General features: G+C 52.9%; 1 protein-coding gene across 6 annotated transcripts in view; it reads left to right on the forward strand.

The window, feature by feature from the left end:
* The first annotated feature begins 6,451 nt into the window (after nt 1–6,451).
* LOC137374288 (AP-1 complex subunit sigma-2) overlaps nt 6,452–12,084 on the forward strand; it is a 54,155-nt gene continuing 48,522 nt past the window's right edge. For 2 of the 6 annotated variants that reach the window (XR_010975777.1, XM_068040096.1), the window contains exon 1: nt 6,544–6,679. Coding sequence is in view for 2 of the 6 variants with exons in the window: in XM_068040096.1 (XP_067896197.1) it covers nt 6,581–6,679 (99 nt within the window). In the remaining 4 variants the exon portion in view is untranslated. Of the gene's footprint in view, nt 6,520–6,542; nt 6,680–12,084 lie in introns of those variants that run through there. The other 4 variants (XM_068040097.1, XM_068040098.1, XR_010975778.1 and 1 more) reach the window with 4 other exon arrangements.

Raw genomic sequence — 12,084 nt, forward strand, 5'->3', positions numbered from 1 at the left:
GATGGAGTTGGTGGTGAGGCAGAGGGATGGAGTTCGTTGTGAGGGAGAGGGATGGAGCTGGTGGTGAGGGAGTGGGATGCAGCTGGTGGTGAGGGAGAGGGATGGAGTTGGTGGTGAGGGAGAGGGATGGAGCTGGTGTTGAGGGAGAGGGATGGAGACGGTGTTGAGGGAGAGGAATGCCGCTGGTGGTGAGGGCGAGGGATGGAGTTGGTAGTGAGGGAGAGGGATGGAGCTGGTGGTGAGGTACAGGAATGAAGCTGGTGGTGAGGGAGAGGGATGAAGACGGTGTTGAGGGAGAGGGATGCAGCTGGTGGTGAGGGAGAGGGATGGAGTTGGTGGTGAGGGAGAGGGATGGAGCTGGTGGTGAGGGAGAGGGATGAAGACGGTGTTGAGGGAGTGGGATGCAGCTGGTGGTGAGGGAGAGGGATGGAGCTGGTGGTGAGGGAGTGGGATGGAGCTGGTGGTGAGGGAGAGGGATGGAGTTGGTGGTGAGGGAGCGGGATGGAGCTGGTGGTGAGGGAGAGGGATGGAGTCGGTGGTGAGGGAGAGGGAGGAGCTGGTGTTGAGGGAGAGGGATGGAGTTGGTATTGAGGGAGAGGGATGGAGTTGGTGTTGAGGGAGAGGGATGGAGTTGGTGTTGAGGGAGAGGGATGGAGTCGGGATTGAGGGAGAGGGATGGAGTCGGTGGTGTGGGAGAGGAATGGAGCTGGTGGTGAGGTAGAAGGAGAGTCGGTGGTGAGGGAGAGGGATGGAGCTGGTGTTGAGGGAGAGAGAGGGAGTTGGTGTTGAGGGAGGGGGATGGAGTTGATGGTGAGGGAGAGGGATGGAGACGGTGGTGAGGGAGATGGATGGAGTCGGTGGTGAGGGAGAGGGATGGAGCTGGTGGTGAGGGAGAGGGATGGAGTCGGTGGTACGGTTGAGGGACGGAGTCGGTGATGAGGGAGGGGCATGGAGTCGGTGGTGAGGGAGAGGGATGGAGTTGGTGGTTAGGGAGAGGGATGTAGTCGGCGTTGAGGGAGAGGGATGGAGTCGGCGTTGAGGGAGAGGAATGGAGCTGGTGGTGAGGGAGAGGGATGGAGTCGGTGGTGAGGGAGAGGGATGGAGTCGGCGTTGAGGGAGAGGAGTGAAGCTGGTGGTGAGGGAGAGGGATGGAGTTGATGTGAGGGAGAGGGATGGAGTCAGTGTTGAGGGAGAGGGATGGAGTCGGTGTTGAGGGAGAGGAATGGAGCTGGTGGTGATGGAGAGCGACCGAGTCGGTGTTGAGGGCTGGAATCGGCGTTGAGGGAGAGGAATGGAGTTGGTGTTGAGCGAGAGGGACCGAGTCGGTGTTGAGGGACTGGGATGGAGTGGGTGCTGAGGGAGAGGGCTGGAGTCGGTGCTGAGGGAGAGTGATGGAGCTGGTGGTGAGGGAGAGGGAAGGAGTCGGTGTTGAGGGAGAGGGATGGAGCTGGTGGTGAGGGAGAGGGAAGGAGTCGGTGGTGAGAGAGAGGGATGATGTCGGTGTTGAGGGAGAGGGATGGAATCGGTGGTGAGGGAGAGGGCGGTAGTCGGTGGTGAGGGAGAGGGATGGAGTCAGTGGTGAGGGAGAGGGATGATGTCGGTGATGAGGGAGAGGGATGGAATCGGTGGTGAGGGAGAGGGCGGTCGTCGGTGGTGAGGGAGAGAGATGGAGTCGGTGGTGAGGGAGAGGGATGGAGTCGGTGGTGAGGGAGAGGGATGGAGTTGGTGTTGAGGGAGAGGGATGGAGTCGGTGTTGAGGGAGAGGGATGGCGTCGGTGGTGAGGGGGAGGGATGAAGCAGGCGGTGAGGGAGAGGGATGTAGTTGGTGTTGAGGGAGTGGGATGGAGTCGGTGGTGAGGGAGAGGGATGGAGTCGGTGGTGAGGGAAAGGGATGGAGTCGGTGGTGAGGGAGAGGGATGGAGTCGGTGGTGAGGGGGAGGGATGAAGCAGGCGGTGAGGGAGAGGGATGTAGTTGGTGTTGAGGGAGAGGGATGGAGTCGGTGGTGAGGGAGAGGGATGGAGTCGGTGCTGAGGGAGAGGGATGGAGTTGCTGGTGAGGGAGATGGATGGAGTCGGTGGTGAGGGAGGGGGATGGAGTCGGTGGTGAGGGAGAGGGATGGAGTCGGTGATGAGGGAGGGGGATGGAGTCGGTGGTGAGGGAGGGGGATGGAGTCGGTGGTGAGGGAGAGGGATGGAGTTGGTGGTGAGTGAGAGGGATGGAGTCGGTGGTGAGGGAGAGGGATGGCGCTGGTGTTGAGGGAGAGGGATGGATTTGGTGTTGAGGGAGGGGGATGGAGTAGGTGGTGAGGGAGAGGGATGGAGACGGTGGTGAGGGAGAGGGTGGTAGTCGGTGGTGAGGGAGAGGGATGGAGTCAGTGGTGAGGGAGAGGGATGGAGTTGGAATTGAGGGAGAGGGATGGAGTTGTTGTTGAGGGAGAGGGATGGAGTCGGTGTTGAGGGAGAGGGATGGAGTCGGTGGTGAGGGAGAGGGATGGAGTCGGTGGTGAATGGAGAGGGATGGAGTCAGTGGTGAGGGAGAGGGATGGAGTCGGTGCTGATGGACAGCGATGGAGCTGGTGGTAAGGGAGAGGGATGGAGTCAGTGGTGAGGGAGAGGGATGGAGTCGGTGGTGAGTGGGAGGGATGAAGCAGGCGGTGAGGGAGAGGGATGTAGTGGGTGTTGAGGGAGAGGGATGGAGTCGGTGGTGAGGGAGAGGAATGGAGTTGGTGGTGAGGGAGAGGGATGGCGCTGGTGTTGAGGGAGAGGGATGGATTTGGTGTTGAGGGAGGGGGATGGAGTAGGTGGTGAGGGAGAGGGATGGAGACGGTGGTGAGGGAGAGGGAAGGAGTCGGTGGTGAGTGAGAGGGATGGAGTCGGTGGTGAGGGAGAGGGATGGCGCTGGTGTTGAGGGAGAGGAATGGATTTGGTGTTGAGGGAGGGGGATGGAGTAGGTGGTGAGGGAGAGGGATGGAGACGGTGGTGAGGGAGAGGGTGGTAGTCGGTGGTGAGGGAGAGGGATGGAGTCAGTGGTGAGGGAGAGGGATGGAGTTGGAATTGAGGGAGAGGGATGGAGTTGTTGTTGAGGGAGAGGGATGGAGTCGGTGTTGAGGGAGAGGGATGGCGTCGGAGGTGAGGGGGAGGGATGAAGCAGGCGGTGAGGGAGAGGGATGTAGTAGGTGTTGAGGGAGAGGGATGGAGTCGGTGGTGAGGGAGAGGGATGGAGTCGGTGGTGAATGGAGAGGGATGGAGTCAGTGGTGAGGGAGAGGGATGGAGTCGGTGCTGAGGGACAGCGATGGAGCTGGTGGTAAGGGAGAGGGATGGAGTCGGTGGTGAGGGAGAGGGATGGAGTCGGTGGTGAGTGGGAGGGATGAAGCAGGCGGTGAGGGAGAGGGATGTAGTTGGTGTTGAGGGAGAGGGATGGAGTCGGTGGTGAGGGAGAGGAATGGAGTTGGTGGTGAGGGAGAGGGATGGAGTCGGTGGTGAGGGAGAGGGATGGCGCTGGTGTTGAGGGAGAGGGATGGATTTGGTGTTGAGGGAGGGGGATGGAGTAGGTGGTGAGGGACAGGGATGGAGACGGTGGTGAGGGAGAGGAATGGAGCTGGTGGTGAGGTAGAGGGATGGATTCGGTGGTGAGGGAGAGGGAAGGAGTCGGTGGTGAGGGAGAGGAATGGAGCTGGTGGTGAAGTAGAGGGATGGATTCGGTGGTGAAGGAGAGGGATGGAGTCGGTGGTGAGGGAGAGGGATGGAGCCGGTGTTGAGGGAGAGAGAGGGAGTTGGTGTTGAGGGAGGGGGATGGAGTTGATGGTGAGGGAGAGGGATGGAGTTGGTGGTGAGGGAGAGGGATGGAGTTGATGGTGAGGGAGAGGGATGGAGTTGGTGTTGAGGGATGGAGTCAGTGGTGAGGGAGGGGGATGGAGTTGATGGTGAGGGAGAGGGATGGAGTTGGTGTTGAGGGATGGAGTCAGTGGTGAGGGAGGGGGATGGAGTTGATGGTGAGGGAGAGGGATGGAGTTGATGGTGAGGGAGGGGGATGGAGTTGGTGTTGAGGGAGGGGGATGGAGAGGGATGGAGTTGGTGTTGAGGGATGGAGTCAGTGGTGAGGGAGGGGGATGGAGTTGATGGTGAGGGAGAGGGATGGAGTTGATGGTGAGGGAGGGGGATGGAGTTGGTGGTGAGGGAGAGGGATGGAGTCGGTGTTGAGGGAGGGGGATGGAGTTGGTGTTGAGGGAGGGGGATGGAGAGGGATGGAGTTGGTGTTGAGGGATGGAGTTGATGGTGAGGGAGAGGGATGGAGTTGATGGTGAGGGAGGGGGATGGAGTTGATGGTGAGGGAGAGGGATGGAGAGGGATGGAGTTGGTGGTGAGGGAGGGGGATGGAGTTGGTGGTGAGGGATGGAGTCAGTGGTGTGGGAGGGGGATGGAGTTGGTGGTGAGGGATGGAGTCAGTGGTGTGGGAGAGGGATGGAGTCGGTGGTGAGGGAGGGGGATGGAGTTGGTGGTGAGGGAGGGGGATGGAGTCGGTGGTGAGGGAGAGGGATGGAGTCGGTGGTGAGGGAGAGGGATGGAGTCGGTGGTGAGGGAGGGGGATGGAGTCGGTGGTGAGGGAGAGGGATGGAGTCGGTGTTGAGGGAGGGGGATGGAGTTGATGGTGAGGGAGGGGGATGGAGTCGGTGGTGAGGGAGAGGGATGGAGTCGGTGGTGAGGGAGAGGGATGGAGTCGGTGGTGAGGGAGGGGGATGGAGTCGGTGGTGAGGGAGAGGGATGGAGTCGGTGTTGAGGGAGGGGGATGGAGTTGGTGGTGAGGGATGGAGTCAGTGGTGAGGGAGGGGGATGGAGTTGATGGTGAGGGAGAGGGATGGAGTTGGTGTTGAGGGATGGAGTCAGTGGTGAGGGAGGGGGATGGAGTTGATGGTGAGGGAGAGGGATGGAGTTGATGGTGAGGGAGGGGGATGGAGTTGGTGTTGAGGGAGGGGGATGGAGAGGGATGGAGTTGGTGTTGAGGGATGGAGTCAGTGGTGAGGGAGGGGGATGGAGTTGATGGTGAGGGAGAGGGATGGAGTTGATGGTGAGGGAGGGGGATGGAGTTGGTGGTGAGGGAGAGGGATGGAGTCGGTGTTGAGGGAGGGGGATGGAGTTGGTGTTGAGGGAGGGGGATGGAGAGGGATGGAGTTGGTGTTGAGGGATGGAGTTGATGGTGAGGGAGAGGGATGGAGTTGATGGTGAGGGAGGGGGATGGAGTTGATGGTGAGGGAGAGGGATGGAGAGGGATGGAGTTGGTGGTGAGGGAGGGGGATGGAGTTGGTGGTGAGGGATGGAGTCAGTGGTGTGGGAGGGGGATGGAGTTGGTGGTGAGGGATGGAGTCAGTGGTGTGGGAGAGGGATGGAGTCGGTGGTGAGGGAGGGGGATGGAGTTGGTGGTGAGGGAGGGGGATGGAGTCGGTGGTGAGGGAGGGGGATGGAGTCGGTGGTGAGGGAGAGGGATGGAGTCGGTGGTGAGGGAGAGGGATGGAGTCGGTGGTGAGGGAGGGGGATGGAGTCGGTGGTGAGGGAGGGGGATGGAGTCGGTGGTGAGGGAGAGGGATGGAGTCGGTGTTGAGGGAGAGGGATGGAGTTGGTGGTGAGGGAGGGGGATGGAGTCGGTGGTGAGGGAGAGGGATGGAGTCGGTGGTGAGGGAGGGGGATGGAGTCGGTGGTGAGGGAGAGGGATGGAGTCGGTGGTGAGGGAGAGGGATGGAGTCGGTGTTGAGGGAGAGGGATGGAGTTGGTGGTGAGGGAGGGGGATGGAGTCGGTGGTGAGGGAGAGGGATGGAGTCGGTGGTGAGGGAGGGGGATGGAGTCGGTGGTGAGGGAGGGGGATGGAGTTGGTGTTGAGGGAGGGGGATGGAGTCGGTGTTGAGGGAGAGGGATGGAGTTGGTGGTGAGGGAGGGGGATGGAGTCGGTGTTGAGGGAGAGGGATGGAGTCGGTGGTGAGGGAGAGGGATGGAGTCGGCGTTGAGGGATGGAGTCAGTGGTCTGGGAGTGGGATGGAGTCGGTGGTGAGGGAGGGGGATGGAGTCGGTGGTGAGGGAGAGGGATGGAGTCGGTGGTGAGGGAGGGGGATGGAGTCGGTGTTGAGGGAGGGGGATGGAGTTGGTGGTGAGGGATGGAGTCAGTGGTGTGGGATGGAGATTGTGGAGGCACTGAGGACATCGCCTCCACTCTTGCCCATCTTCGATGTTTGCTTCAATTCCCAGCAGCTCCTGTCCGCCATTCAGGGCCCCAAGCCGGGGTTGATTGACAGCCCCTCCGCCAATTGCCGTCATTCCTTGCAGTCAATCCCCGCCTTCCTTGGAGACCTCGGCATCCGTATCCGGGAGTGGCTGCTCAGTCACCAAAGTCCATTGATGGATGTCCGATTCAACCTATCAGAGTGCATCAAGCACTAACAGTGGAGTCTGAGTGGTTAATGAGGGGAGAGGGGGCGGGCTTTGAGGCAGTGCGAGGATCGGGACTCGAGTGGCGGACATCACGGTGAGAGGTAGTGGAAAGAGCGAGGGGGTCGGGCCGTCGGTTACTGGGTACTGACGACCGGGCCCCTAATGGCCCTGGAACCCGGGTTTCAGAGCCAGGCCGGGTGCAGTTGTGGTCGGTGGAGTAGTGGCTTCCGCCCCGGCCTTGTGGCCTCACAGCGGGAAAAGGTCTGAGTAACCGGCGGGGACTGAGCCCGGGTTTCGGCAACTGAACATGAAAGGCAAAGACAGGGGCTAGCATGGAGACATGAAAGCAGTCTTAGAGGACAGCAATTGAGTAACTGCCAGAGAAAGAGCTGAGTGGTGTTAGTGTGCAGGAGTGGCACAGCATCTTGTTAGGATGGAGAGATTTGTAAACAAGGATGAGAATCTTGGGTGTCATGTTGAGGTGATGAAATTATAGCCAAGGATTTTGGTGGCAGTCGTGAAGAGATGGGATAAAGATGGGCACTGTTCCAAGGTGCAAAGATGATATTTTAGTCATGTGTATGTGGGTGTGGAAGCTGAACTCAAAGGCCCAACGTCTACCTATGGATAGTCCGCAATCTCTATAAATTGATGTCATCAATGAGTTCAATCAATTCCATGAATTCAGAATTTTACTGACTAATATTTCAGCCTCTGTCCAGAAAATTGTTCAATTATTTGTGCTGATTTGGGTAAGATATTAGGATTAAGGAAGGGTCAAGGAACACACAACGACTGCAGAGCATCCTGAAGGGGGAGGGTGAACAGCCAGCAGTCGTGGTCCACATCAGAACCAATGACATAGGTAGAAAGAGGGATGTAGCCCTGCAGCTGGAATTTAGGGAGCTAGGTAAGAAATTAGCAAACAGGACTTCATAGGTAGTTATTTCCAGTTTACTCCTAGTGCCACGCACAAGTGAGTATAGAACTAGAAGGATAAGACAGATGAATGTGTGGTTGGGAAGATGGTGCAGGAGGGAGAGCTTTAGATTCCTGGGACATTGGGCTATGGGGGAGATGGGACCTGTACAGGTCAGATGTGTTGCACCTGAACAGAGCCGGGACTGAGTTCCTAGTGGGATGTTTGGCTAGTGCTGTTGGGGAGGGTTTAAATTAGTTTGGCAGGGGGTTGGGGACCTGAAGGTAGACTCAGTTGGGACAAGATCAGAAATGAAAATGGAAGGCAGAAAGGCAGATGATCCTGGAAGACAAAGGAAACAAAGGTTAGAGAAAAAAAGAGGTTGGCAGTGCTCAAGGGTATCTATTTCAATGCAAGGAGTATAGTAAATAAAGCAGATGAGCTGAGGGCACAGATAGACACGTGACAATATGATGTCATAGATATTACTGAAACATGCCTTAAGGAGGGACAAGAATTGCAGCTCAACGTTCCTCGTTACAGGGTTTTCAGATGCGTTAGGGAGGGGGATAAGAAAGGAAGGGGAGTTGCAGTTCTGGTCAAAGAAACAGTTACAGCTGTGAGGAGGGATTACATGTTGGAAGGTTCATCAAATGAGGCCAAGCTAAGGAACAAAAAAGGGACATTCACACTGCTGGGAGTGTACTTTCGACCCCCAAACAGTCAGAGGGAGATAGAAGAGCAGATGATGTAAGCAAATCTCAGAAGTGCAAGAACAATAGGGCAGTAATAGTCGGGGATTTTAACTACCCCAGTATTAACTGGGATAGTTTTCGTGTGAAAGGAATTGAGGGGGCAGAATTCTTGAGGTGCATTCAAGAGAACCTTTTTGCCCAGTATGTAGGAAGTCCAACAGGAAAGGGGGCAGTTTTAGACTTCATTTTAGAAAATGAAGATGGGTAGGTGGAAGGAGTGGCTGTGGGAGAGCATTTTGGTGGTATTGATCATAAATCAGTCAATTTTAACATAATTATGGAAAAGGACAAGGATAGAACAGGAGTTAGAGTTCTCAATTGGGGAAAGGCTAATTTTACTAAACTGAGGAGTGATTTAGTGAAAGTGGACAGGAAACAGCTACTTGAAGGTAAACCAGTGTCAGAGCAGTGGGAGGCATTCAAAGGGGAGATTCAAGGGGTTCGGAGTAAACATGATTCCACAAAGAAAAAGGGTGGGATGGCCAAATCTAGAGCCCCATGGATGTCGAGGAGCCTACAGGGTAAGATAAGACAGAAAAGGAAAGTTTGTGTCCTACACCGAGAACTCAACACTACAGAAAGCCGAGAGGAGTATAGAGAATGGAGGGGTGAAATCAAACAGGAAATTAGGAAAGCAAAGAGAGAGCATTAACAAATATAGGCAAGCAAAATCAAGGTAAACCCAAAGATGTTTTATCAATACATGAAGAGTAAGAGGATAGCTAAGGAAAGAGTAGGGTTCATAAAAGACCAAAAAGGTAACCTATGTGTAGGGGCGGAATACGTTTGTATGGTTATTAATGGATACTTCACGTCTGTCTTCACAAAAGAGGGCTCGATGCAGATATTGTAGTTAAGGAAGAGGGGCGTGAAGTATTGGATGTGATAAACGTAGGGAAAGAGGATTAGCTTTCTTGAAAGTTGATAAATCACCAGGGCTGGATGAAGTGCACCCCAGGGTGTTAAAAGAAGCAAGAGAGGAAATAGCGGAAGGTCCGACCATCACTTTTCAGTCCTCACTGAATACAAGTGTGGTGCCAGAGTATTGGAGGACTGTTAACATTGTACCTCTGTTTAAAAAGGGAGCGAGGGGTAGACCGAATAATTACAGGCCAATCAGTCTAACCTCAGTCATGGGCAAATTATTGGAATCAATTCTGAGAGACAGGATAAACTGTCACTTAGAAAGACATGGATTAATCAAGGACAGTCAGCATGGATTTGTTAAGGGAAGATCTTGTTTGACCAACTTGATCGAATATTTTGAAGAAATAAGATTGATGAGGGTAGTGCAGTTGATGTGGTCTACATGGATTTTAACAAGGCTTTTGACAAGGTCCCATATGGCAGACTGGTTTAAAAAATAAATCCCATGGGATCCAGGGAAATGCAGCAAGGATACAAAATTGGCTCAGTGGCATGAAACAAAGGGTAATTGTTGATGGCTGTTTTAGTGACTGGAGGGCTGTTTCCAGTGGTGTTCCGCAGGGCTCAGTACTGGGTCCCCTGCTTTTTGTGGTGTATATGAACAATTTGGACATAAATGTGGGGGGGCATGATCAGGAAGTTTGCGGATGACACAAAGATTGGCTTTGTGCTACCATATGGTAGATAGCGAGGAGGGTAGCTATAGGCTGCAGGAAGATATTGTTTGCATAACAGGGAGCACTAGACCCATGCATTATTTTGCAGTCTGATCAGATGGGCAGAAAAGTGGCAAATGAATTCAACTTGGAGAAATGTGAGGTGATGCATTTGGGGAGGTCAAAGAAGGCAAAGGAATACACGATTAATGGGAAAATACTGAGAGGTGTAGAGGAAGTGAGGGACCTTGGAGTGAATGTCCACAGATCCCTGAAGGTAGCAGGACAGGTCGATAAGGTGGTTAAGAAGGCATATGGAATCCTTTCCTTTATTAGCCCAGGTATAGAATACAAGAGCAGGGAGGTTATGCTCGAACTGTATAAATCATTGGTTAGGCCACAACTTGAATACTGTGTGCAGTTCTGGTCACCACATTACAGAAAGGATGTAATTGCACTAGAGAGCGTACAGTGGAGATTTACGAGGATATTGGCAGGGCTGGACAAATGCAGCCGAGGGGAGATCTGATTGAGATGTCTAAAATTTTGCAGGATAGAGTGGATGTGACGAGCCTATTTACCTTTGCGGAGAGGTCAATGCCTCGAGGGCATAGCTTTAAAGTGATTGGTGGGAAGTTGAGGAAAATGTTTTTCACCCAGCGGGTGGTAGGGGGTCTGGAACTCACTGCCTGAAAGTGTAGTTGAGGCAGAAACCCTCAACTTATTTAAAAGGAGTCTGGATATGCACCTCAAGTGCCGTAATCTGCAGGGCTGCAGACCAAATGCTGGAAGGTGGGATTAGACTGGATTGTTTTTTGGCTAGCACGGACATGATGGGCCAAGTGTTCTTTTTCTGTGCCGTAAACCTTCCATGATTTTATGGAATACTTTCTGCTCCCAGTGTCCATATTGAGCACCCCCTGCAAAATAATGCATGGGTCTAGTGCTCCCCTGTTATGCAAACAATATCTGATAGTTAGGGAACCCTCAACCTACACCAAGGTGAAATCCCTCTTTTCCTTGTGGCCTCTGGGTGAGGTTGCCAAAATGGGGACATTCTGTGCTGAAAATCTGTATGCTAACCGGGTCCCAATTCCCAGTCCCTTTTGTGCTGTTTGCTTCTTATTTTACAACTCGTATGCGTAGTTATAAAAGGTCTTCTGAATATTTTTTAGGATTTAAAATGTAGCAACAGGCCATTCAGCCTAACAGGTTTATGCTGCAAGCAAACCTCCTCTCATCTGTCTTCATCTATCACCATATACTTCTATTCCTTTCTCCCTTATGCTTGCTTAACTTCCCCAGTGCTGACATTTCTTGTCTACAAACCTCATTGCTCATTATCATAAATTTTGGTTATGCTTTTTATATTAGTAGTTAACATTGAAAATGTCGATATAAATTAATCTCAGTGGGAGTTCCTTCTGTAACAAGTCCCAGTGACAGTCCTTGCAGGCTGTAGAATTGTAACTGCACTGAATCCTGTAGCCTCCAACATACAGTGAGAAATGCCGTGAGAGACCTGACTTTAAAAAAAATTACTGGTTGTAGAAAATGAACTCTAATGAAAGATTTGCTAACTGCTGATTTATACGTTTTAGATATATTCCTACATTGCAGCAAAGCTTTATTATAAAATGGTTCTAGAATGCACTGCCTGAAAGGGTGTTCGAGGCAAATTCAGTTTGGCTTTCAGAAGGGAATTGGATAACAACTCGAAGGGAAATAAATTGCAAGGCTACGTGGAAAGTGTAGGGGAGTGAGATTAGCTAAATTGTTCTTGGAGGAAGCCAGCACAGACTCGATGGGCCAAATGGTGGCCTTCCATGCTGTTACCATTCTATGGTTCAGTAAGAGGTAGAAGGCTGCTAGGGGTTAGGGTACAAAGAATAAGTTAATGTGCTCGTTTTAAATTGACACTTTAGAGATGGAGGTAAGGAGTTTCTTGTTGGGAATTGGCAAGTGCTACATCTGCAGTCAGGTGGAGAAAAGACTTGTAAAAGTTGAGGTGTACTTTGCCAGTGCTTCCTTTGGCTTGAAGCCAAGTAGAATGTGAAAAAGACCAGTTGTTGATATCAGTGCAATCTTGTGCATTAGCATTCAGGTTGTGTGTCCTTGTTGCTAATCCACAAACAAAAATTAAAAACAAACAAAAACCCACCTAATCCTTCAAGGCAAAATATCTGGAGGCATGAAATATGAAATGCAAACAGAATATGCTGAAAAAGCACTCATGCAGGTCAGGCAGCATCTGCGGAGAGAGATAGCATTCTCAACTAAGTGACCTTTCATTAGAACTGGACGATGTTCGAGATTAATAACAGAGCCAAGGAAAAAGGGGATGCAGAGAGGAATGACCTATAGAAGAAATATATAAAACATTAAAAATCATGTGTACTGCTTTGATAA

This window comes from Heterodontus francisci, chromosome 10 (assembly GCF_036365525.1).
Source record: "Heterodontus francisci isolate sHetFra1 chromosome 10, sHetFra1.hap1, whole genome shotgun sequence".
Taxonomy (NCBI): Eukaryota; Metazoa; Chordata; class Chondrichthyes; order Heterodontiformes; family Heterodontidae; genus Heterodontus; species Heterodontus francisci.